The sequence below is a fragment of the Sander vitreus genome, chromosome 1 (assembly GCF_031162955.1).
Source record: "Sander vitreus isolate 19-12246 chromosome 1, sanVit1, whole genome shotgun sequence".
NCBI classification, from domain to species: domain Eukaryota; kingdom Metazoa; phylum Chordata; class Actinopteri; order Perciformes; family Percidae; genus Sander; species Sander vitreus.
In genome coordinates this window covers 38,736,320-38,763,705 of record NC_135855.1, presented here as the reverse complement: position 1 = coordinate 38,763,705, position 27,386 = coordinate 38,736,320, and the positions used below count along the sequence as shown (strand labels likewise).

At 41.2% G+C, this 27,386-nt stretch overlaps 2 protein-coding genes across 2 annotated transcripts; both read right to left on the bottom strand.

The window, feature by feature from the left end:
- Positions 1–596: 596 nt before the first annotated feature.
- Positions 597–16,332, bottom strand: rab11a (RAB11a, member RAS oncogene family). Its single transcript, XM_078255325.1, has 5 exons — positions 16,166–16,332; positions 9,781–9,976; positions 6,936–7,129; positions 3,977–4,057; positions 597–1,926 (listed from the first exon to the last, which is right to left on the bottom strand). The coding sequence occupies exons 1-5, from the start codon at positions 16,203–16,205 to the stop codon at positions 1,790–1,792; spliced, it is 648 nt and encodes a 215-aa protein (XP_078111451.1). The 5' UTR covers positions 16,206–16,332; the 3' UTR covers positions 597–1,789.
- A 1,919-nt stretch (positions 16,333–18,251) lies between these two features.
- On the bottom strand, positions 18,252–25,429 carry sh2d7 (SH2 domain containing 7). Its single transcript, XM_078255311.1, has 6 exons — positions 25,208–25,429; positions 24,417–24,506; positions 24,165–24,330; positions 21,774–22,004; positions 19,828–20,511; positions 18,252–19,100 (listed from the first exon to the last, which is right to left on the bottom strand). Exons 1-6 carry the CDS (start codon positions 25,360–25,362, stop codon positions 19,056–19,058), a joined length of 1,371 nt encoding a protein of 456 aa, XP_078111437.1. The 5' UTR covers positions 25,363–25,429; the 3' UTR covers positions 18,252–19,055.
- Between the last annotated feature and the right edge of the window lie 1,957 nt (positions 25,430–27,386).

Below are 27,386 nucleotides of genomic sequence, written 5' to 3'. Positions count from 1 at the left end.
GAGGGACAGACGGAGCAACGGTATTGGTTGAGGAGGAGGTGGGTATGAGGGTGAGTTGTTAGCAGGTGAATGAGACAGGTGAAGGAGGCACTGTGATCAGACGTTGGCAAGAATGGAGCTCAACTCCCGAAAAGTGTTTCCTTGATTCCTCGTCGTGTCCTTCATCAAACCTTTTCAGTCTGTTAACAAGGATTCCAGGAAAGACTTTTGAGACTTCACGTTCCACAGTGGCTGAACATATTTTGGTTTTTGAAAAGTGGCACCGTCTTTAAAAAAACGCGGTACATCCGACAAAAAAAAAAGAGGTCCAGATTCTCCATGTGCAGTAAAAATCTAATCCTAGACAAGAAATGATTATCAATTAAGGTTCAGTGCAAGACTGGTGACAACTTCACGCTCATGAAATCAACCCCGAGGGTGAAGGACATTTCCTACTTTCTCAGGTGCGTCCTAGCTACAGTTCCGTACAGTTACATGCAAAGCATAATTTGCCCAACGACAGATTTTTTGGATTATATTGAGTATCATAAGAATACGAGAATACTACATCAGTTACTCTTACTTCCGCAGTTTTTTGTTTTTTTTTAATTCCTTCATTTGCTATAGAGGTGCACTAAGAAACAAAACATCCAAACAGCCATGTGCTAGTTTTCTGCATAGTTGTAGTCAAAAATGAATGCATTCTGTTTTCCCTAATGGAGCAGGAAAGCCCAATGGACTAATGGGTCTTCGATCGGAAAATCCTTCAGTATAAGCATGACAATCTCTGTATGAAGATACACCGAGACTTAAAGTAGGACAACATGAAAATCTGAATGTACAGGAGTTGTGTTCAGCTTCCACGGCGACAGCCCAAATTTCCACACCCTCCAGGCAATGATAGTGTTCCACACAAACGAGTCCAGATTGAGTCTTTCGCCTGATAAAACATGCAGCACAGCAGAGTGCCATCTTTTTAAAGACATGCGAAGCTGGCCCGACCCTGCCACCCGCTGGAAACGCGGTGACAACAACGCGCTACATGCAAGCTCACTCGTTCGGTCCACTGCGCGAAAACTGAAGCTTGGCAAATGCAACAAAGAAACGGTTTCAATAGCATCATATTCACAGCAATCAGATCAAATGGTATGACACTACCGGAGCACGCGTCTACACTGTGCTCGGTACAGCCACATGGTTTTCCAAAAAAAACAACAGTACATTGCACTAAAGGGGGGCGGGGGGGGGGAGAAGCTTGTATATGGGAATACACTTCAGAGCAACTTTGATGTGCTTTAAATTTATTTATACCTAGTTATAGATATGATACAAGACAGAGAAAGATCATGAAAAAAATGTGGAGAAATCAACAGGAGCACAAAAGTATGAAGAAAACAAATCACATTCATATATTAAGACTTTTGTGACATGTCGGCGCATCTACAGTAATGAAATCTAAAGTGATATGAAATGCCTGCTGCCTGCTGTCCTGCAGTCGCCTAGCGACAGAGGGGCTCTGCTTGGGGGGGGGGTCACCCCACGCGGTGACTTCTTACACTGGGGGATATTTACCTGGGGCGGGGGGTGGGGGAGAGGAGAGGTTTTTTTTTTTTGGGGGGGGAGGCAGGTACAGATAGGTGCAGGGTTCGGGTCACAGCCTTGAAGCTGTGGCTCGTCCCTCCCGCACCACACAGTACACTGAGGCAGTCTATTTTCTGAGGGGCGGGGGTTGGAGTAGTTGTGAGCCGGAGGGAGGGAGGGGAGGGCGGGGGGTAAAGGGGGAGGGGGTAGCAGCAGATCCGTGGCTGGGCTAGATGTTCTGACAGCACTGCATCTTTGGTTTGTTCTCAGTGGGCTGCACCTGGATGTTGACCACGTTGTTGCTGGGGGACATGTCGCTCTCCTGACGCTCCGACATCTGCTTCTGGGAGACGATACGGTAGATCTCTGAGGGGGGGGAGTAACAGTGTCATTTAGAGTTACAGCCTGTTTACCCCTCTCCCTGTCTGGTTTACAATCTGCCACAACACACTCTGCTTTCGTGCTGAATTAGGGCTGGGTAAAAAAAATATATAAAAAATCTATTGATTAATAAAATCACCAAAATGTCTTTTCACCATGGACGTGGTGAATTGACCCCCTTTTTTGGGGGGGATAGTTTCGCAAAGTTGGTATTGTAACTGAAAATGACCCTAACCTAATTGATATTAAATCAAATTTGGAATCAAATCCATTTGGGAAATCACTGGCGATACCCAGCCCTATGCTGAATTATTTAAAAAAAGAATTCCAAGAACATATTTCTCAAACAATTTTAAAGGTCAAATTCAGCTTGAAATGAATCCTGGTTTACATATGACAACACACAGTGACTTCACTTAGGAGAGTTCCATGAGACAGCAGATTGGAATGTGATAAGTCACAGTGATTTAACATCTACCAATGATGTCATAATGCCCCAAATGTTTACAATGTATTGTTAAATCTGCCCCCCCATCCATCTTAAAAACTGGATATTTTTTTATAACATAAAAATGTTATTATTTAAAATATAACATGTATGATATAATAACACTTTGGCTTTGACCAGCAGACAGACAGTTTAATGTTACTTCTGTAGAGCTGCAGCTAACGTTTATCTTCCTTGTTGATCAACCTGTCGACGATTTTCTTGAGTACTCGATTAGTTGTTGGTCTTGTTTTGTCCACAACTCAAAGATATTCAGTTTACTGTCACAGAGGAGAGAAGAGACTAGAACAATATTCACATTTAACAAGCTGGAATCAGAATTTTTTACTTTTTTCATAAAATGACTCAAACCGATGAATCTATCATCAAAATAGTTGGTGATTAATTTAATAGTTGACAACTAAGATTAATCTGTGCAGCTCTTTTATGGGATTTAAAGACCATAGGATACAGCACAATACCAGCCGTATCCTTTAAATGCCACTAAGTCGACTCTATATTAGTTTTGATATCAATCGATATCCTTAATCGTTGATCCAGTCGTTCATTCTGTTACACAACAAATGACAAGACTTTCATACAGACTACAGACACCAGCAGGACCAATAGCACAGAACCCCCCCCCCCACCACCACTCGTGATAACAAAAGGTTTGCCACTCCTAAAAGATAAGCCATTATGTAATAAAGTAGATCCGGTAGAGCCGTCTCTCTCTCTCTCTCTCTCTCTCTCTCTCTCTCTCTCTCTCTCTTCCCCCCCCCCAAGGACGTTGTGTGTCATTTCCTCATTAAATGTAAAGTCTCTTGGCCATGTTTTACAGTGTGTGTGAAGTGAAAGAGGGGGTTACTTTTGGGCTTTGTTTGGTGGATGAATGACATGAGAGCGGACTGAGGCAGGCATGTAGCAGATGCATAAGGCCTCCTGCACACTAGCTGCGTGGTGTGTCCATTTTTATTTTGGCTCCCATGGTAACAGGTTAGGACTTGCACACTGCCTGCGTGACACGCACGTCTCAGGCGCGGCTCGAGCAGCGCCGAAAATGCGTGCATGCTAGAAATAGAACCAACGCCTATTTTTCACGTGACACGCAAGCGTGTTGGAAGCATTTCCAGGCAAAATAGAATAGGAAAACATGTTTATATGTCATTTTGACACAAATACATTTAGATGTTTGAAAGTCTCTAGGCTTGGACATAAATGCAGATATAATTGTAATTTAAAAAAAATAAATATCGATTTTCAAATATTGCACCAATCAATACAGAATGAAATATTCTGTAGCCTATTTTGCCGTCAATACTGCCGACGTTGTCTTTGCTATTGACAAAATAAAGTTGAAGAACACACTATTATTTAATTTTATCAATGGGAAACATCCATGTGTACAGACAAGGCTAGCAGCAGCAGCGCCGCGTCAGACATGTTTCTGGTGTGGAAAAATCCACGCAGCCGTCACGCAACAGAAACGCCACCATCACGCCACGCAGGCAGTGTGCAGGAGGCCTAAGACAAAAACACAGTACCAACCTGTCAGAATGGTCTGGAAGGCCGTCTCAACGTTGGTGGAGTCCAGAGCCGATGTCTCCAGGAAAGATAAACCATTCTTCTCTGCAGGCCAAAGTAAAGCAGCGCGTTAACCACATGTCAGATATGATCCATTCCACAGATAGCAGACCGGTATGACCCATCAAAACACAAGCATGTGGATGTGAAACTTGTACCAGCCATCGTCATAACATCATTTCTGTGTTACTCGTATACAGCCCAAGAAAAAAACATTACATCAAATCAAAAGTTACACAGTATATTCTAATCTAATTAACTAATCATTAGGGTTGAAAATCCCCCCCCCCCCAGTTTATTTCTCGCAAATAATATTGTTATCGTGATATTCAACGTTATTGCATATCGGATAATTTCCTGATATCGTGCAGCCCTAGTCTAGAGGTCATTACAGTTCAACGTAGCCGAGAAAAGTGCGGCTGGTGCGAATTTGTGTTTCCTGGGATAGCGAAAGGCCTGTCCCGCCTTACTCTGCCTCTGATTGGCTAACCAATCTCACTCCTCATGCCTAAACCTAACCAATCCAACCGGCTATGGGCCCCATCTTGCACCCGGTGCAGCGCAAAGCTCAACGTAGTTGTCAATTTCCCGTCCAGCGCCCGCGTCGTTTAAATAGTAAATGCACCTGCGCCCATCTGTGCGCCCATGGGCGTGCTGGTCTTACAGGGAGGTGTGTTCAGGTGCTATCTTGAGGCAGCGGGAAGTGATCGCGCCATTGACCAACAAAAACCTGGTCTAAAGTCAATAACGCAGCATTTAATTTTTATTTTAACAGCAAATTAGTGAAATGCACGTGCACACTATGCTTGTTACACACACAGGGACGCGCAGCAGCACACAAACATGCAAAAGATTACAAATAAAAATATTAAGGTGCAAATCCTCCATCATAATAGCAATGCTCCAAGGTCCAACCGCGCCTGGCTTTTAAAGGGAATGGGAGATGATCTCTGATTGGTTTATTGCATGTTACGCCCAAAACACACCTCTGATTAATGAAGACACCAAGTACAACCCTTTTGAACCACGCGCCTGGCGCACGGACCCTTCCCCCCCGTCCAAACTAGCAGAAGTGGATTTGGACACGCCCTAAATGCACCTGCGCCAGGCACTTCACGCCGTGCGCTCAGATCGTTAAAAATAGGGCCCTATAACTTTTTACCTGTAAAATGAGACGTTAATTACATTTCCACACAGTAAAAGGCATAAAAGTGTGCGTCCCGGTCATAGTTCATCTATAAAATCCTGCCAGGCTGCTGAACAGTAGAGAAGGTTGTACCAGCGTCTGGGCTAACATCACTTTAGCTGACGTTGCTGATCAACACCAGAGCTCAGAGAGTCAGAAACAAAGTCTCTCCTTGTGAAACTGTAACTGGGTGCTGTCTTTTCCGGCTGCCAATGTCTTGTGGTATCTGACAATCTTGATGCGTTTGTCTCATTAAGTTATTGTTTTGGATGGTGAAGCTCTTTGGTTGTTTTACGGTGCCATTTAGATGGTTTTAGATTGAAACCTTTTGATTGTATTGTATTTTTAGTTCAGATTTTGTGGCATATTTTGTGTTTCTTTTGGATCAGTTCACTACTTTCATTGAATTTTTGATGTTTTATTACATTTTATAGCTTTTGCAAAAACAAAAAAACAGTAACTTTGACAGTCTGATTTTCTGCTCAATCTTAACTATCCATCCATCCATCCATCCATCCATCCATCCATCTTCATCCGCTTATCCAGGGTCGGGTCGCGGGGGTAGCAGCTCCAGCAGGGGACCCCAAACTTCCCTTTCCCGAGCCACATTAACCAGCGTTCCCAGCCCAGGTTAGAGATATAATCCCTCCACCTAGTCCTGGGTCTCCCCGAGGCCTCCTCCCAGCTGGACGTGCCTGGAACACCTCCCTAGGGAGGCGCCCAGGGGGCATCCTTACCAGATGCCCGAACCACCTCAACTGGCTCCTTTCGACGCAAAGGAGCAGCGGCTCTACTCCGAGCTCCTCACGGATAACTGAGCTTCTCACCCTATCTCTAAGGGAGACGCCAGCTACCCTCCTGAGGAAACCCATTTCGGCCGCAATCTTAACTATGTCGAAATAATTCATAATTTCAGCTTTTTTTTACTTAAAAATTAGGTCGGCTATAACTTCTTATAAATGAGGTTTGTTGACCATGAATTCCAAATAAAAGTGTAAAACTAGCGGTAATAAGTTGTTAGTGGTTAATCCAGTGGTAGTGGTTCATTTGCAATTGTTACCCAGGAGAACAACAAGTTGCACGGTTGACACAAAGTTTCTTATATCAGAAATATGGGTTTCTTACAACCAAATTGCCCCAAAATAACCTGGTGCATGCATGTACGTTGTATGGAAGACCTGCAACATTCTTTGCAGGTAAAATGAATCATTCTGTTGAATTTGGTTGTTTTTATTCAATTTTTATAGCATTTGAGAAACATTTTTTAAATGGTTTTAAAACTCAGGCTTAAACTTTGACATAAACCATTCAGTGATTCACTCAGCATCCTCTGATCTTAACCATTAGTCAAAAGAATTCGTATCTGCTTTTTTTCAAACTCAGAAATTAAGTGTAATTTAAATTAGGTTCATTGACCACCAAAACAATGTTGTTAAAAGCGCCAAAAAATAATTTTCTATTTCGTCCCTGGAGGTCGACGGGAAGACAACACGTTTAAAAAGGTTGTTTCGGGCGCCAGGATAGCTCAGTTGGTAGAGCGCGCCCATATATAGAGGTTTACTCCTTGACGTAGCGGCTGTCGGTTCAACTCCGACCTGCGGCCCTTTGCTGCATGTCATTCCCCCTCTCTCTCCCCTTTCATTTCTTCAGCTGTCCTGTCAATAAAGGCCTAAAAATGCCTAAAAAAAAGAGAAAAAAAGGTTGTTTCATTGTATAAATATAAGACAACGGTCTCACCAGCAAAAGCCCGCGCCTCGTCGGTGGGAACAGCTCGGAGGTGACGCAGGTCGCTCTTGTTGCCCACCAGCATGATGACGATGTTGCTGTCGGCGTGATCTCTCAGCTCCTTCAGCCAGCGCTCCACGTTCTCATAAGTTAGATGCTTGGCAATGTCGTAGACCAGGAGAGCCCCCACCGCCCCGCGGTAGTACCTGCAGCACAGCCACATGCACACAACGTCAAATCTCTGGAATATCGAGGGTGGTTTTGGAGCACTTTGGTCGCCTGATTTTAGCCTCGAACTGCCAGCGTGTTGCATTAGTCCAGCTGGATACCTGAGCTGCCAGATTGTGCTTCAGCTGATTGTCTGTCATCACATCACAAACCCTTCACCATACCTAGAGATTGGCATGGGGTACTTTCCATAAAATCATCTCTTTATCAGGATGCATAGTACCAAGGATACTATGCATCCTGATAAAGTTCCCTTGGCCTTTGGAATTAAAATAGCCCCCCATCATCACATACCCCTTCACCATACCTAGAGATTGGCATGGTTTTATGTCGGTTAGCCTAATAGCTGGTTTGATTTGCATTGAGAGATGATTTTATGGAAAGTACCCCATGCCAGTCTCTAGGTATGGTGAAGGGGATGTGATGATGTGGGGGGGGGCTATTTTAATTCCAAAGGCCAAGGGAACTTTATCAGGATGCATAGTATCCTGGATCCATGAAATAACTGGCCTTTAAAAATAAAAGTCTGCCTCCCTCTATGGGAATCTAACATAGGGGTGTACTGACTTATGCCCCCTGTATTTTAAGGAAGAACATTTATTTATTTACGATACATTATTCATTCACAAAGAAAATTTGTGTCCTTAAAGGTTGAATTTTTCCTCTTTTTTTTAATTAAGGCATTAAGATCAATTTCCAAATTATTATTCCTCTTTATTCAACTTTAGCATGGGGTCATAAACTTATGAGCACCACTGTATAACAGCTTCATATTTCTGCGGCGTGTTTAGTGTGAAAGTGCAGTAAATGACAGTTGGACGCTGTGTGTGCCTTGACGTCACCACCACCACCTTTATGATTTGCTTAGGAAACACTTGGAACTTCTGCTGTCGATTTGATCAAGCAATAAGCAACCCTCAAGTTTTTATAATGCACCAGGTTAATGTTTACATTAGGTAAAAAAAAAAAAACAGAGGAGGGGGTTTAAATGGATCTGATGCTTAGTAACAATTCTGGAATAAGTCATAAAAGCCATCCTATGAAGTATGATATGTATATTACAATTGTGTGAATTGGACAGTGTATTCTGGCTGGCATGTTTGTATTAGGAATCGACCAATTATCGGCCTGCCCGATTATCGGGGCCGATATTTGGCGTATTTGCGTAATATCTGTATCTGTGTTTAATTTTACAGCTAACTGATAAAGTTAATGAATTAAAAGTGTGCTACTTTGGCTCCACTACAGCTCTGTGAGCAGTCTGCAACACTTGCAAAACAAACTGGTAGCATGTTAAAACTTCAGAAAGCTATTTATGTTTTAATTTATCCATTTTGTTGACTCTGTATTATGTTTAACCCTCTGAGGACAAAAGACGCACGTGTGTAGTGTTTAACTACACTAACTAACCGTAATAGCGTGTAATGATGGGAAGAAAAAAAGACACTGGCTGTGTCTCAAAGACCGGGCAACAGCCGGGACGTTGAGCATCCACGTGCGAGAGGTGATGATAGGTCCAATCACACGAGAGAGAGAGAGAGAGAGAGAGAGAGAGAGAGAGAGAGAGAGAGAGAGAGAGAGAGAGAGAGAGAGAGAGAGAGAGAGAGAGAGAGAGAGAGAGAGAGAGAGAGAGAGAGAGAGAGAGAGAGAGAGAGAGAGAGAGAGCTCTGCCCGCCATATACCAACGCTCCGGTAAGTCCACTCACCCCGGGCATGCCCCAGCTGCCCGCACATTTGTTGACAAACTCCCACAAACAATGGTGAAATGGCGATTTATCCCTTTTAAATGTGAATAAACAACATATTGCGCCACATAACCACTGAAAACAAAAATCAAACCCAAATTATCCAATTATTATGGACCTGACATTAAGCGTTTCTGCTTCACATTTTCAGCAGGGCAGCGGAGCGGCTGTGGGTTGACTCTCCACGGTTCTCATGGGCTTTATAAGTCCTAATGTGAAAAAGCTTAACGTGGTTTAATGTAACTAAACAACGATCAGTGATCATCAACTTTCTCTTATATTGCTCCTCATAACTACTGAAAACTGTCACATCTAACCCAAAGTCCAATTATTATGGACGTTATCTGACATTAAGCGTTTCTGCTTCATTAGATTTAGATCATTCACTTTTTTTTTAAGGCGGCAGGCGTGTGTTGCTTAGGCGGCCGCCTTTACTGCAAAGTGCTGCAGGAAACCCTGAATAATATGGACAATAAAAGAAAAGACACTAAATAAAAAAGCCACATGAATGTAAGGGATGTATAAGCATGAGACGCTTGCAGTGACAGGGCAGGGACTGACCCTGGGATTCAGTCTGCATGGTGAGGTGCTCTATGAGAGGGTGTGTCATGGTGGTAGTGCAAATAAGTCCAATAGTGCAAGGATAAAGTCTAGAGACCAGCATTAAATATGGGCATTATAAGAGAATAAAGTAGACATAGTAATATAAAAACCAGCAGTGCAAGGATAAAGTTTTAAAAAAGACATCATTAAATATGGGCATTATAAGGGAATAAAGTAGACAGTAGGATAGACACAAATCAACCGTAAATATTAGAGGTTTGAAATAATAGGGTTACAGCCATTGTTCAAGTATTAAATTAGATGTCCTCCTCTCTACTCACGCTGATGTGATGGCCCGGTAGCGCTCCTGGCCAGCTGTATCCCAGATCTGGGCCTTCACCGTCTTGCCGTCCACCTGGATGCTGCGCGTGGCAAACTCCACTCCGATGGTGCTCTTACTCTCCAGGTTGAACTCATTGCGGGTGAAACGGGACAGCAGGTTACTCTTCCCCACACCGGAGTCACCAATAAGGACCACTGAGACACAGGGAACACACGTTAATTAGGGCTGGGCAATAATTCAATATGTTAATTTATCGTCTTTCAATGGAATCATATCGTGATATACAATTACGTTGTCTAAATTAGTAATAACAAGCACATACTAACTCAATGTTCTTAGAAAATCTGTTGTGAAACATTTTGAGACAATATTATTTGAAGAATTACAGATTTGTTTTGACATCACACTATTTTTGTGCATGCATGTACATAGTCAGTATATAACTGGAAAAGAATATTTTTTATAAAGACGGACTGTTCGCCAGTTTCAACCAACTACGCTCAACCTTTGGACTAGGTAATACAGACTTTTTTCGCTTCTTCCAACTTCGCGACTTTGCATGAACCTACTCTCCTCAGTTCCCCCAACCGGAATTGACTGATTTTCACGTGCTCGGCCATGACCGGCGACCGGCAGGTCAGTCTGACATATGCCGATTTCATGCCGGTCAACGCTACAATTAACTGACAACATAAGTTATACGTGTTACAGTTCTCAAGGACGCACGCACACACGGACGCGACAGCACAGTCTCTTTTTCCTTTCTCTCAACTTTTCCGCCGTGTGTCGTGCGTACCCGCTCGCGGTGTGAAGCGCGTGTCCGCGCTATTCTCTCACACGTAGGGAACCTCGTGAATTAACCTGCAACATGTCAGCTGTTTGGAAATTCTTCAGCGTGTGTGCAGAAGATAAGTTTGCAATATGCAACACCTGCAAGGAGAAAGTAGGACGTGGAGGGACGACACCAAAAACCAAAATACCATTTTTTTAGTTGGATATCTGATGTGAAAAGAAGGAAATGGTTCTAACGTTGCTCTTTAGATGTGTGAATTTCCCACACCAGGAGTAATTTATATAGTTCTATTTTATAGTGATCCATCATCTGTTCAAAAAATTCTCTTATGTTCTGTGCAAAATGTTCTATTAAAGAAAAGACTGCACTATAGCAAAGATAAACTCTTCAAACTTTATCCAGAGAGGACTACAGGTGCTGGTCATATAATTAGAATATCATGAAAAAGTTGATTTATTTCAGTAATTCCATTCAAAAAGTGAAACTTGTATAATGTATACATTCATTCCACACAGACTGATATATATTTCAAGTGTTTATTTCTTTTACTTTTGATGATTATAACTGACAACTAATGAAAACCCCAAATTCAGTATCTCAGAAAATTAGAATATTACTTAAAATACAAAAAAAGGATTTTTAGAAATGTTGGCCAACAGAAAAGTATGAACATGAAAAGTATGAGTATGTACAGCACTCAATACTTAGTTGGGGCTCATTTTGCCTGAATTACTGCAGCAATGCGGCGTGGCATGGAGTGGATCAGTCTGTGGCACTGCTCAGGTGTTAGGAGAGCCCAGATTGCTCTGATAGTGGCCTTCAGCTCTTCTGCATTGTTGGGTCTGGCGCATCGCATCTTCCTCTTCACAATACCCCATAGATTTTCTATAGGGTTAAGGTCAGGGGAGTTTGCTGGCCAATTAGGAACAGAGATACCACGGTCCTTAAACCAGGTACTGGTAGCTTTGGCACTGTGTGCAGGTGCCAAGTCCTGTTGGAAAATGAAATCTGCATCTCCATGAAGTTGGTCAGCAGCAGGAAGCATGAAGTGCTCTAAAACTTCCTGGTAGACTGCTGCGTTGACCTTGGACCTCAGAAAACACAGTGGACCAACACCAGCAGATGACATGGCACCCCAAACCATCACTGACTGTGGAAACGTTACACTGGACTTCAAGCAACGTGGATTCTGTGCCTCTCCTCTCTTCCTCCAGACTCTGGGACCTTGATTTCCAAAGGAAATGCTAAATGTACTTTCATCAGAGAACATAACTTGGGACCACTCAGCAGCAGTCCAGTCCTTTTTGTCTTTAGCCCAGGCCAGACGCTTCTGACGCTGTCTTGTTCAGGAGTGGCTTGACACAAGGAGTGCGACAGCTGAAACCCATGTTTTGCTTACGTCTGTGCTTGGTGGTTCTTGAAGCACTGACTCCAGCTGCAGTCCACTCTTTGTGAATCTCCCCCACATTTTTGAATGGGTTTTGTTCCACAATCCTCTCCAGGGTGCGGTTATCCCTATTGCTTGTACACTTTTTTCTACCACATCTTTTCCTTCCCTTCGCCTCTCTATTAATGTGCTTGTACACAGAGCTCTGTGAACAGCCAGCCTCTTTAGCAATGACCTTTTGTGTCTTGCCCTCCTTGTGCAAGGTGTCAATGGTCGTCTTTTGGACAGCTGTCAAGTCAGCAGTCTTCCCCATGATTGTGTAGCCTACAGAACTAGACTGAGAGACCATTTAAAGGCCTTTGCAGGTGTTTTGAGTTCATTAGCTGATTAGAGTGTGGCACCAGGTGTCTTCAATATTCAACCTTGTCACAATATTCTAATTTTCTGAGATACTGAATTTGGGGTTTTCATTAGTTGTCAGTTCTAATCATCAAAAGTAAAAGAAATAAACACTTGAAATATATCAGTCTGTGTGGAATGAATGTATACATTATACAAGTTTCACTTTTTGAATGGAATTACTGAAATAAATCAACTTTTTCATGATATTCTAATTATATGACCAGCAGCTGTACTGAAGCTTGTGACAGATGCTCTCAGACGCCGTGCAATCTGACACACATGTTCTGGATATGCTCTAAATTGTCTAACTATTGGCAATCATTTTTTAAATCTATTTCTGACATCCTAGGTATATCGGTTAGTCCTTCGCCACAGATAGCTATTTTTGGGGTGCCTCCTGATGAACTTGTGACCACATCTTTGCAGAAAAATGTTATAGCTTTTGTGTCCTTGATTGCGCGCAGAAAAATTCTCCTCTTATGGAAATCCTCCCAGCCACCTTCCTTTAAATCCTGGCTACATGATATGTTATTCCTACTAAAACTGGAGAAAATCAAATTCAGCCTCAGAGGCCGTCCTGAGAAGTTTTACTCACACTGGAAACCATTACTTGATTATGTTGATAAACTTCCCGCTACTGAAAGTCCCCCTGATTCTACGCCCACACCTTGCCTGGTCCATCGACCCCCTTAGATGTGACTTCCACGGGCAGCAGACAACCTATGTTACATCCTCTTATTTATTTTTATTATTATTTATTTTATTTATTTATTTAATTATTTATTATTTTTCCACAAGTACGGACTGTTCTCTAAAACCGATTGGAGTTCATTAACCTGTTGTTATTAAGATGTAAGGGTCTCTGGGGTGGGTGGGATAGAAAAATGAAAATGTGACGCTGTGGATGTATTGTTTACTGCAACTGTGAATCAATAAAAAAAAAATGTATATAAAACATTTTTTTTTTAAATATCGTGATATCTGATTTTCTCCATATCGCCCAGCTATAATGTTAATGCAACCGATAAGAAAAACACGTTACGTGTTAGAAAATGTACAACCGATCTACTTCCTGTGTGAACATTGCTCCTGAGTTTTTACTTTAAGTTTACCGCTTTAAGAGATTTCATACAACTGATACCTGTATGCATTGATCTCACTTCATGAAACTGTTAAAAGTTGTTTTCAAGTTAAACTGCCAAACACCGTTTGGGTCCTCCTGCTTCTCATTTGTGAGGCTTTGCTGCTTTTCTTCGTCCTATGAGACACTACGCTGAATATCTTTGGGTTTTAAACTGTTGGTCGGACAAAACAAGTTCCTCAAGATGTCACTTTGAGCTTTAAAATGTTGTAAACAATGAAAAATGTCATTTACATTTCATTGACTAAATGAGTACTTGATTGAGTGTTGATTTTGTAGTGGCGGCCCGCCATGGCAAAATTTCTGCCGCCACGGTATCAGAAATAGATCAGACGCACAATGTAGTCACGGACTCCCGGTTGACTTTTAAATTATCATGCTGCTCACATTGCAATTTAACAACTAGTAGAACTATTCAGAGGTTATTGGGCCCGTCCAGTTTAACTCCACATACTGTTGTGTTGATGTAGTTTGTCAAAACGTTCGCTACGCTTTCTTCCGAGTCGACTATTAAACGAACAGCAAAAAACGTCACTGCGGTGGGTCCGGTTTAATTGTCAGTTCTGTCAGCTCATCGTCCTGATATCAAACAGGTGGAAACATTAAAACGGTAAGTGAGTCAGTGTAATATAATAGTTATATTCGGTTTGAATCCGACCTGCGGCTCTTTGCTGCATGTCCCCTCTCTTTCTCTCCCCCTTTCCTGTCTATCCACTGTCACTATCAAATAAAGGGAAAAGCCTCAAAAAATAATCTTAAAAAAGGAAATATAGGCTATATTTAGTAATATAGAACAGTGTAGGTATTTAGTATTCTGCATATCAGTACATGTACAAATGTCATACAGTTTTAGTACAGTGGTTCCCGCAGATTAGAAAGCAATTTGTGGTGGACACGGTGTGCACGGCGGGGAGGGGCTGTGTCTGTGTGTGTGTGTGAGTGAGTGAGTGAGTGAGAGAGAGACAGACGCGTGAGTGACAGCGAGACGGAGGGAGAGCAGGGAAAGGAAATGCAGCTGAACGAATACACTGCGTATTTTAATTAGCGCTAAAAAAATTTTTTATAACGAAACGCAATATGTGGCGGCTGGTGTTGATTCTGTGGTGCACCGCCACGAATGATTCTATGTGTGGGAAACACTGGAGTATGTGGTGCTAAAGTAATCCTAATTATCATACACAAAATGCAAAACTTGAAACAAAGCTGTAGAGAATTTGTAGAATGAGTAGACTGTGTACCACGATAATTGAATTAATAAAACGTTAATACTTTACTAATATCTTCATGATGATTATGTTATTCCGCAAACCCAAAACGTTACGTCTAACACCAACCTACACCGACACGTAGATAGATGTCAGTTTGTTTACACAAACTTTTGGCACAAAAACCATACAGCCTTCTATTCTTTCTAAAAGTTTTATTGTACATATTTCTTATAGTGTCTTCCACATATTTTGATTGCAATATTTCTGTTCTTTATGTCCTTGACTGTTGCAGTACTTTGCTCTATGGTCTGTCCCCTTTCCATATGTTTATTGCGTGCATCAAACGCACCGAAGTAGAAACTTACTTTGGCAATCAATCTCATTCTGATTGACAAGCATTTACGAAAACCCTTTTTTTACTACCCAACTTTAGTTAAAAAAAATGTGCTAATATCTTGATGATAATCATGTTAATCCGCAAACCCAAAAGGTTAAATCCAACACCAACCTGCACTGAAATGTAAATGGATACCAGTGTTTACTCTGACAGGCATTTACCAATCCCTGCTCAATAACCCTGTAACACTAAACATCCACCTTTTAATTCAATGATATATTGTATAACACATCATTTAAACATGTAAATATCTGTCAAACATACACTGTATAGACTATCATATCCACCTACCTCAGATATAAGCAACCTGGTGTATTAATATACCCGATTTATTCCAGCATTTGCACTTTTCTTACTTGTCTTACTATTTACAATCCTCCATTGAGCTGTTTCTTTACTATGTGTATGTATATGTATATATACACTTTTTTCAAACTTTTATCTGTACATAGGTCAGCTTTGTTGTCCTTGTTTTAGCAGTATATGTATTTCTGTGTACTTTGAGAGCAAGAAAAAGCCGGAGTCAAATTGCCTGTAACGTTATCATGCGTTCACACTTAGTTGGCCATTAAAGCTGATTCTAATTCTTATTGTTTGTCAAACCAAGCTTTAATACAGTTAATAAATACATGCTAACACTTAGCCGCACGATACCCTATAAGATAATAAGTAAACGTGTGTGCATATGTTGTAAATTGTCCCTTTCGCTCGGCTGGTTGGATCCCATGGAGATAACGTGATAACGGTTAACGTTAGTTAGGTGTGTCCGACGTGAAGCTAACATCTGCTAACTGCTAACGTTCAAGACGCCCTGTCGTTTCACCATAACTACCGTAACGTGACGAACCAACTGCTGATTCTACTTCCACTGTTTAGCGAAGGGTCGTTTTAAGTCATGTAAACTCATTTAACGTGCTGACATTTCTCCGAAAGCTCGGTGAAAAACAACCGGGAGCACAAAAGGTGGACGGTGGCTAACGTTAGCATCAGCTGGCCTGTGCAGGACTGGAGAGCTGCAACAATAAGGAGAAGAAGGAAAAAAAACTTTGTTTTACCTTTGAACAAATAATCATATTCGTCATCTCTAGTGCCCATCGTCTTATTGAGAAATGGTTAGTCCAAGATTTAATTTGATATAATTGGGGAAAAAAACGCGATCTACTGTATATTACTCTTCCAACGGGAATCTGTTTGGAAGCCGTACTTCCGTAACTTCTTCTTCTTCTCTGGCAGCGTAATACCGTCACATAAAGAGACGTCTGACCCCTGGTGGTCGACACAGCGGTGGCGTGTAGAATGTAGTTCAAGTAAAACGTATAAAAAATGTTCCCTGTAACTGTTTTATTATACATGATATCATAATGTTTTATAATATATAATTTGATTAATATTTAATTAGATTTAATTATTACTCGTATTAATTTAAAAGCAGGGTTTGATTTTTGGAGTTGGTTGAGCTGGAGCTCATTTAAACTATTTACCTTTGATTATTTTCATTATGGATTCATCTGCTGATTATTTTCTCCATTAATCGATTGTTTGGTTGGTTGGTTGGTTGGTTGGTTTGTAAAAATAGTGAGAAATGGCGTCACAACTACTCAGAGCCCAAAGTGACGCCTTAAACAATTCGACCCATGAGTTAGAATCTCACAGACAAACTCTACGAGCAGTAGTGTCAGGTGTCACACTGACTAAATGAAAATAAGAATCAAGCAACAATTATGCAATTACTTATTTGTAAACAAAGTTGCTCTAAAGAACAAAGAAGTGCAATTGAATACAGGGCAAAAAACTGAGAAAATTAGACAAAATATAGAAAATGCAGAAAATTAAAACTACGAGGTAGAGCAAATCTGAAACTGTCTTTGGTATTTTAACTGCATCGTTGCACAATTATGTAACTCTCTGGCATTTTAATTTCTCTTTTTATTGCTGTGAATGTTGCACTTTGGATAATATTGTCATTGTAGGTTTCTTGAGGTTATGAATTGCTCATTGCTTGTCAGACCTTCCTTTGTCTTATGTATGTGTTGTATACTGCAGGGATCTTCAACAGGGGGTCAGGGACTCCTAGAAGGGTCCTCAGAGTCAATGCAGGGGGGGCCTCCAAATTATTGTTAATTTTTGAAAGTTATTTTCAAAAATTAAAAAGTCCTAACATATTATTAGCAAATATAAATCCCCACTGATGACAGGCTTACTGGCCTGTAGGTAAGGTCGTCACTAGGATCCACAGATACAGTTCATCCTGAGGAGTCACTGTGCCACATGTATGATTAACATTAAAACATGATTTATAAAATCATGCCAACAATTTGAATAGCTTAGTTTTCTATGCTAAAAAGGTATAAATGCTCTAGCTGCCCTACAAGTTATTGTAGGCCCAGTTTAATATGCAATGAATGAATACTGAATAATGAATACTGACACAAACTTTTCAGTGAGTAATATTGCTTTTCAAATAAAATGAATTAGTCTTTTTTTATTGATGCTTAAAGATACAAATACACAAAAACATCATACACTGTCATGGTTTGACATTACAGTTTTCCAAACAACAACAACAACAACAACAACAACAACAACAACCAAACAAACAAACAAAAAAGAAAAAGACAACATATCATATACAAAACAAAAAAGAAAAAGACAACATATCATATACAAAACAAAACAAAGAGGAAAACGTGCAGACTGTGTAGAGGAGACACAGAAGCCAATCATTGTTTTTGGTTATTTTTAATTATATGAAGTGATTTAAGGAGTAAATCTATTTCTAACTTAAATAACAGAAAGGAAGGCTGTCATGTTTGCCATTTCTGTTTATGAATAAAAAACCTAGCTTGCAAAACCAAAAAGTTCACTACATAATCCAAATAATCAGGATTATTAAAATAAAAAATAAAATCTTTTATGCTAAGAGAGTAAGGTGGACTAAAAGGTGACTATTTAAGTCATTGAGAAATGTTTTAGTTTTCTCACATTCAACAAATAGGCGTGATAGTGTTTCATCCATATCATAAGGAACAAGCACTACTTATGTCTGCATATTTGGCTACAGTAACATTCACGGGGTATATTTTATGAAGAATTTTGAATTGAACCTCTAGGTAACAACCAAGTAAAATAAATTAGTCTAAAGATGTTTGAAAAGGTTTAATGACAAAATAAACAAATGACGAAATACTGAACCACATACAATAACTACAGTAATACTATTACTACTTCTACTGGGTCATTCCTGTTATGCAGCAAGTTCCTGTCCCCATGAATGACTTCCTCATACATTTCCTTACAATGTGTCAAATGTTTACAGCAAATGGCTTAAATCATAGATGAAGGTCCCCTTTATCACATAAACAGAATAATGCACTTTCTTTTAAAACTTTACTGAGCTTTTTTTGGGTACATGTGCTTTATTATTTATTTTACCATGTCCCCAGCGCATCAAGAACTATAAGCCATAAAATTATAAAATATTAAAATTATTATTGAAATATTTTATAGGCCATGTTAAACTCTCTGATTTTATGGAATATATAAGGAAGTAGGAACTAGATTATTTCTTATTTACCATTACCATCATTTACTGTGTCCCTGAAATCATTTTCATCCCTGTTAGTTAGTTTCTCACCTTCCAAAAAAAAAGTCTACAATTCCATAAAGACCATTTTCAGGAAGTGAATAATAATCCAAATAATAGAAAGAATGGTCTTAATTTAGTTTATTACAAAGCATTTTAAATGTAAAGGAAAACTACAGAATATACATAATGGTAACTGCTGCTGGATTTGTATATAAAATAGTATTTTTTGCAGTGTTTAAACATCTGGATTCTACATGACTTTCTTTCTTAATAAAATGGTCTCATAAAAGGGTTTATTTGTAATACTCATTTCATTTCTGCTTCAATTTACCAAATAACAAACAGTCGCTGAGTCCTTTTTATTTCTTCTTGTAATCGGGAAGGAAATTCTTCCATTTCATATTCTGCAAACAGAAAAAAAGGACAGCGAGTTAAATTAAATATTGTTGCTCTCGAAGACATCAACAACTCTGATTATTCTTTCTGAGTAGGCTGTTCTCATGAACCATTCGTTCATATAACTACGAAAAGTAAAGCTCACTCCCATCGCGTAAAATACGGACGCTTGGTCAGGTGCCTTTGGTGTTGTTATTGACGCTAAAAGTCTCCTTTAGCCTCATGTCTAAACGTGCTTTATCTAAACGCGCTGGGTCGGGACTATTGGTGTCACTTTTGACGCAGTTAGGTTAAGGAAAAGATGGTGGGTGGGCTTATCAAAGGTACGTTTACGTGACACGCGGGACAAGAACGGGACAGTTGGCTTTAGGAAAAGAAGAACAGACGGTTGGTTTTAGGAAACGTGACACGTGGGACACGATCCCTGGTCTCCTGGGTGAAAGTCCTGTGTTGTTTGACCCATCCACCACTCCAACCAACATGTTGCTGTGCTGTTTGTATGCACAATAACAGCGTAATGCATTGTTAACTACTGGTATTGCTAAGAATGGCTAACCTGGCTAGAGCTAACCCACAATGAAAAATCCGACTTGTATGGAATGCATTCAATGACGTCATTCCCAGCTCCGGCTTCCGAGTTCCGAGGTAAATGGAACGGACTACCACACTAGTGTGCATACATTTTCGTACTATATCGTACCCGTTCATAAGAATGCGTTTCAGGTTCTGACTTACATTTTTCCCCCAGGTTGATTTGGACTTCTTGGTCTTCACATCCTCCAGCGACTCGTACATGTTGCCCTGGACGACAACAGCCTCCGCGGGGATCTGCTCATAGGTGTCATCAGGCATCCCAGCAGGTATCGGTCTCTGTGGAACCTCGGCATACATGCCGTCTCCTTGCTGAGCTGATCTCCCTCCAGGCGCATCCGAGGTGTGGTACAGCGGGTTGGACTTCAACATTTCCACGTCACCACCCTGCTGTTCTGACATGGAGCAGCTCGGCCGCGGACTGTCTCTGGGGTCGTGGAGGGAGTAGGTGTGACAGGTGACCCTCTTCGGAGGAGTGGGTGAATAAGATGTTTTGAAAGCGGGACTACCGAGCTGGTTCGAGTACTCGTCATCCTCCTCTTTCTCCATGTTGCTGTTGTTGAGTCTTGGAAGAGATTTGCTTCTGCTCTCCATCTGTGTCAGCTCCGAGTATGTGATCCCCGGTGGACAAAGATCACCTGGATAGCTCGTGTCAGTGGTGTTAAATGAGTCCCTGTCAGACATTAGCGCTGGGTTTGTGTTTCCTCTAAGTCTCTGCGATCTGTTTGGGTCGGTCTGGGTTTCACTTGGATGGGATGTTGTGTCGGGCAAAGACCCACTCAGGGAGAAGCCCAGAGGAATGCCTCTCTTTGGTACTGGAGGAACAACCTGAAAGATAGCATACCAGAACAGTGAGAATATGGATGACAAAAACAATCTCTCCTCATGGTCCATTTGTAGCAATTGTATCACATGATCTTCCTCAGCAGATGGATTACTTTCTGCATTTTAAAGGATGTTCTTATTGTGAACAACCAAAAACACCAATGCTCAATACTGTTTGACTTCCCTACACAGTCGTTGTTCTCAGCTCCAAGCCCATTGGTTCCTACTGAAAAACATTGGTTAGTTAATTTGTGTAACTGTGTGACTTTGGTGAATCCTAACCCTTTGAAACACCAAAGTCACACAATATCACAAACTATCTAGGAGGCAGCGGACAGCGGTAGAGCAGCAACTCCCGTGTTCTGCGAGGTAAAATGACTGTTTTTGTCAAAGGAGTCTGGTGGCTTTTGAAGAGATAAAGGCTTCAGTTCCCCATCGTAAAGGGCTGTCTGACAGCAAGGCAAAGTGCTGAAAATATTCTAAATATAGCGTACAATTACACAGATATAGATGTTTTTAGGTGTTTAAAATGTGTTTAGCTGCTGCCCCCGGCCACAGCAGGACACTTAACTTCCGTGTCGGTACTCCTGCCTGCTTCTCCAAACTGGGGGCGCGCCGACCGCCATCTACTGTAGCTAACACACTAGTCTATGTCCACGACGTTCCACTTCTGATATTGCTCCGGTGCCGCCGGAAATATCTCCGGGTGTCTCTTTTTTCGGCCGGATGTCCGTTACCTTCCGCTTTCTTTGTGTTGGTATTTTAAACTCTGGTGGGGTTTAGGAGGACTATGGTTAACTGCTCCTCAGATCTCTGCAGGGTAAATCCAGACAGCTAGCTAGACTATCTGTCCAATCTGAGTTTTCTGTTGCACGACTAAAACTACTTTTGAACGTACACATGTTCCACCAAAACAAGTTCCTTCTGAATGACTATTTTGCAGCGGCACTGTTGCTGGGTCCGGCACTTTGCCCCATCCAAGATGATTGTGATTGGTTTAAAGAAATACCAATAAACCAGAGCACGTTTTTCTCCCATCCCGGTATGCTGTGTGGACTAGCCAGACCCCCTGATTACTACTTTTACTTAATTAAGTAAAAGATCTGAGTACTTCTTCCACCTCTGCAAAGGTGTCAGGCATTCATACACCTTAGAATAAATACAACCTTTTGATGAAGAACAGAATTATAAAAGTGTCTTCGTGTGAAGCTGAATTCTCCAAGAAACATACACGCATAATTGATTAGTTCTCATTTCCATCATACCTGTGAGAGGGACATTGTGTCTACAGACACTGCTCCCGTCAGCTTTCTGCTTTTGGATTTAGCTGGCAGTGCAGGTGGCTGAGCTACAGGAGAGTCATTTTGCTGCTGAATCCTTTGATTGTTGCGATGATCATGTTTTTGGTCCCAGAGAGTCCGCAGAGCTTGGACACTCACCCCAGGCTTCTGTTTGGGGTTGTAATTCACCACATCATACAGCTCACCTGTGTTTACCTGAAAAGAACCACTGGAGTTATTGTCTCTTCACACAAGTGAGACATGTAAATGATGCAGGTACCAGTCAAATTAAACGAGTGGTGCTGCAATATGGCTCTCAGATTCAGAAGCAGGAGCGTTGAAGTGGAGCAAACGTAAATAAAAGTCGTAATTGCTGCTTGAAGAACTTATTTAGGCGTTTTTTCGGTGAAGGACAGTCTCTAGGGTTAACAAATGCACAATGCACAAATGCAATCAAGCGCTGTGCTTCAGGCAACAAACGCAGCTATGAAAGTAAATGATCTGCCATACAAAAGAATGATGTGCCTCTTCAATTATTTCATGGCAACAGATTAAAAAGCCATTTTTCAAAATCCTTTTGTAAGCATCATCTCTAGTCTTTGTATCAAGAGACTACAGCCATGCTAGCAGACTCTTGCTAGCCTCACATACTAGCTTTTGATGTTCTTAGGCACAGAGGTGTTTTTTTAAAGCTAATGCTAGCGTCACCATGCTAACGTGCTCACATTCAATGTCAATGTACGGCTGGTGGAATCACAAACATTGTCTTGTTTTCAATCAGGGGTCAGATGCTGTTGAGTTTTGCGACTTCATTTACTGGATAGTTGAAAATGTTGTGGTGCTGGTAAAGTAACTACGTCAGGTTAAGTAACTACCAAAGTCATTAGGGTTCATCCTCTTGCGATCAAGAATGTCTGAATCAAATTTCATGGTAATCAGTTGAACAGTTGTTAAGATTTCAGTCTGAACAAAACTGGAAGACCGACTGACCGACAGATGCATTTACTATAAATTTCATTTAAAGTTTAAAGTTTGGGCGCCTAGGTAGCACACCTGGTAGAGCGCGCACCCATATACAGAGGCTTAGTCCTCGACGCAGTGGCCGTGGGTTCGGTTCCGACCTGCGCCCTTTGCTGCGTGTCATTCCCCCATTTCTCTCCCTTTCATGTCTAAGCTGTCCTGTCAAAAATAAAGGCCTAAAAATGCCCCCAAGTTTAAAGGTCCTTGCACACTGAGTCCGAAATTTTCGTACGCGTTTTTTCATATCTGTCTTCCTAAAAATTTGTCACGCACAGAAACCTTGTACAATGAGTCCGATGCGTATTAATTAATCTGATGCAAAATTTTCCGCAAAAACAATACAAAATGTGCTGTTGCTCTGCCTCTGCGTCTTCTTGCGTTTGGCACTGCAAAGTTAGCCTGGTCCTACCAGACTCTGGTACATTTCATTTATATAGAGAGTCTGGCCACTCTCCATTGACAAGTGTTAACTTCCTTGAAGGCAGGTACTCTGTTGAAGTTTAAAACTATTGGATCTGCCCAGAGCCACTCTGGATCTGCCATAACCAATCGCTGGTTAGCCGTGATGTTGGCTTAGCATCGCTAGCGTTAGCCTCAGCCAACTCCTTCACCACTGACGGAGCGAGCTGGAAAATCTAACTTTTCCCGAACCCCGTGGGGAGGAGGGTCACAACATCATGGCCACCAACATAACTCAGCAAAGATTGTTCTTGCTCAGGCTTTAACTTCTGGACATTCGGCAGCGTTGCCACAATGGACCGAATGGCTTTGCTCACATCTTTCTCCGCCGCCATTACGGAACTACAACTCAAATTAGCGCACAACCTCAACGTCATTGTTCTCAGCCAGTTCACTCAGTTCGCTGATTGGACAGGTAAAGATTGGCCGGAGAAAACCCGTGAATATACCGCAAACTCGCAACAAAAAGGAAAATGAAAATTGAGTGGACGTACGTAGGAGGGCGGAGCCAGGCTACCGCAAGGTTTCCACGCGTGACAAATTTTTCGGGTGATGGATACAGAAAAACGAAAACTTTGGACTCAGTGTGCAAGGACCTTCAGGGTGCAAGGATCTTAAAGCTATAGTGTGTAGTTTATGTCTCCCCCATGAGGAATTCTAAGTAACGACAACAAAACTGTCGGCGTGTCCACATGATACAAGCCTTCCATGAACGCGCACCGCACTCAAGTTTCTGGACGCCACAGTCTTCCGAGCCATACTGAGAAACACAGAGAGAGCTGTGTGGAGCTTTGTAGCAACTCATTTGGCAATGGCTTGAATGTAACGGACGTTCATCAATATCAAAAAGGTACGCACTAAAGCTTTAACACTTGCAACAAACCGGCCCCTCCTCACCTCATAACAACTGGAGGTCAGGTATTCTCCAAAGGGCTGGATGGGGCTGACTTTGTAATGCTCTATCAGCTCTGTGAGACTGCCGTATGTCTGACAGTCTCCTGATATGACGAACTGTCCATCTGGATTCTGGGTGATGACAAAATGGCGACACCTGTCGAGGCCCCTTTAGAGAAAACAAAGAGTGAGATGATTTACAAAAGGCAGTAAAGAGGCAACTGGACAATGATTATCAGACTTGATTTGCCTCACTTGTATGACAGGATGTAGCCGATGGCTTTGTCACTGAGGCGAATGAGGAAACAGCCCAGAGCTTTATCTCTCAGTAGATCTTCCGTGTCCCTGAGGCCGAGACCGAGACAGGAGCAATTAGATTAAAAAATAATGCTGCTGCCATGTCATGAAACCTCTGTTTAGTGATGGACTGGACAAAAATCTACGGATGATACATTCATTTCTGTTACACCAAGGGTCATCGATCCTGTCAAATAAATAGATTTTTCACTCTGCTAACAGCCTTTATATCGGTTTCCTTAAAGCAAGACGATGTCACTTTTGTAATAAAAAAATATGCCCTGAAACATTAAATCAATCAAAAGTTGAATTGTCTTGCTTTAATGCAAATCTAATGTTAAGTTATAAAAACCTTTTTTAAGATGGAGATAAGATACTTTACTTTTACTCCACTACATAAAATGTATACTTTTACTCACTTTTACTAATGAATGTAATGGACTAAAAAAAAACACAAATGGGCCTACATCTCTTTGAATTATAATAGAGTAGAAGTAGAAAGTTGCATGAAATAGAAATACTCAATTAAAGGATCTCATATTTGTACTAAGTGCAGTACTAAAATAAATGTACAGCTAATACTGTACAGCCCTGCAACTAACAGATAAACAAAACATAATAATCTACAATATCCTGCAGAAATCTATTCAAATAAATTTAAATAAAATGCCCCAACCTGGCTGTCAGAGCCTACGCAGACAAAACTTCTCTCTGTTCTCACTGATTCTATAGTTAGACTCTTTGCTTACTTTCGTGCAGCAAAGCCTTGAAACCAGTCAGGGAAGTTTCCGTTAGGGTTCAGGATGAGCGCTGCCTGAGTCTCGGTGAACCACTTGAGCACCAGCTCCTTCAGGCCTCCCTCTGAAGTCTCCATGTGCAGGTCGACACCCGACATCTTCTCCATCCTCACAGATTTGTCAGGAGCTGACAGAGTCTGGGCTGCACACGCTATTTGCTCACATAACTCCCTACAGGAAGACCAGGTGCCTCATTTGACTATTTCCATTGGCAGTCTCCCTCATCTGAATAGTGGTATTGTTTCAGTTTATCTACCAAAGACTCCTTTCATTGGGTTTTTGGATTTCATTTTACTATCTGTGTTCCTTGTCCCAGGTTGAACTTTAACAGCTTGATCACATAGTAATTAATATTTTAGGAGCTGATGGAACAAAAAATGTGTGTGTGTGTGTGTGTGTGTGTGTGTGTGTGTGTGTGTGTGTGTGTGTGCGCCCTCTGGCCAATCCCAACAATGTTATTGTTACTATTCAAATTTAAGGTTAAGATGTTGGCAGCCATTCAGGCATCTGGAACCACATTCATTTGGCAGGTAATTTGGTCAGAAACCATAGTAGGCCACTGGTAAAATCTTGACCTGATGATGGCACTAGATGAAAAGTCAGGGGGTCACCAAAGTTACAAACTTGTAAATTAATTGTGGCAATTTTTAAAGGTGCCCTGCCACACGTATTTCATTACTTTGTGGTAATGTCTGAAGTTCTACCATGGACTCTGTAACATTTTTTGTGGAAAAAATTCCTTGGTTACCTTGTTTCCAGCCATTCTAGCCTTCCAGGGACGGGCATTGGAAATTAACAATAGCTATAAATGCTCTATGCTGTTCATTGGAGATTAGTTGAACAAATGTCTAAGTCTAAGCATCTGTCCCTATTCAAATAAACATGAAATGAAATGAAAAAAACTTGCTAGTCCACAGATGTATTTTGCATGTTTGTTGAAATCTACAAATAAACAAGAGAAAAAAGTTTTTGGGAAGTCAAGGGCAGTTATGTACTGTATACCTGAGTTATGTCTTGTAAAAATGTTTTGTTTTTTATCAGAGGGGATTTGGTACTTTAAGTTTCTCCCTGTGTGATCGTAGACGCACCTCCAACACCGCTGTGGATCATCTTGTAATCAGGATTTGTATTTAAGCACTATGCACTATATCACTTTGCTATAACGTGTCTTTAGAAAGGTCCCTGGGACCGAAATGTCGACAAGAAAAAACAATGCAATGGTGAAACGTGTGTGTGGGAATTTCATTTTATTTTCAAAATGGATCCTCGGGGGATTTAATTCCCTGCACCACAAAGGAGACCAAGCAAGTGGTCACCAAAGTTATTATAATTCATCCTGAGGGGAACATGAATGTCTGAACAAACGTCCACAGCAGTCCATTTAATATTTACAGTATGAAAACATCTTGCTCAAAATGCAGACTATCAACCTCATGGTGCTGCTAGATAAAAGGTCAGAGGATTACTAAAGTAATTAAGATTCTTCCTCTGGGGAACATGAATATACGTAGCAGATTTCATGACAATTTAGCCACTATAGAATTTTCATTTCTTTTTTGTCAGCAATATATATTGTTTAATGTTGTCTACAAAAAAAAATATTTTTGTCCAAGGGACTTGAAACATAGCGTTCTGACTTGCAAGTTGCCGTTTGATATTAGTTGTTCTAACTAAAGGCTGTTTTATGCTTCTGCGTCAACTCCACGCCGTAGATACACCGTTGCTCCTACGGCGTCGTGACCCTTTCGGAGTTCTGCGTCACGGTTGCTTTGCATCGCGGTGCATTTCAAATTATTGTTGTACCCTCAACTATTACCGTTATGTTGGCAGCACAATCCAGAAAGAGTTGTTCAAACTCAAAATAATTAATGGAATTAGTTCACTCGTTATTTTAAGTTGATACAACAAAGCACTTTTTACAGTGTAGTTGTCAAGATATTTCACTCAAAACCAAACTGTCAACCTCATGGCGATGGAAGAAGTGAAGTGAAAAGTCAGGAGATCATCAAAATCAGCAGGATTCATCCTCTGGGGAACATGAATATCTGCAGCAGATTTAATGACAATTCATCCAATAGTTGGTGAGATATTTCAGTCTGGACCAACCAACCAGTTAACAACTAGTTATATT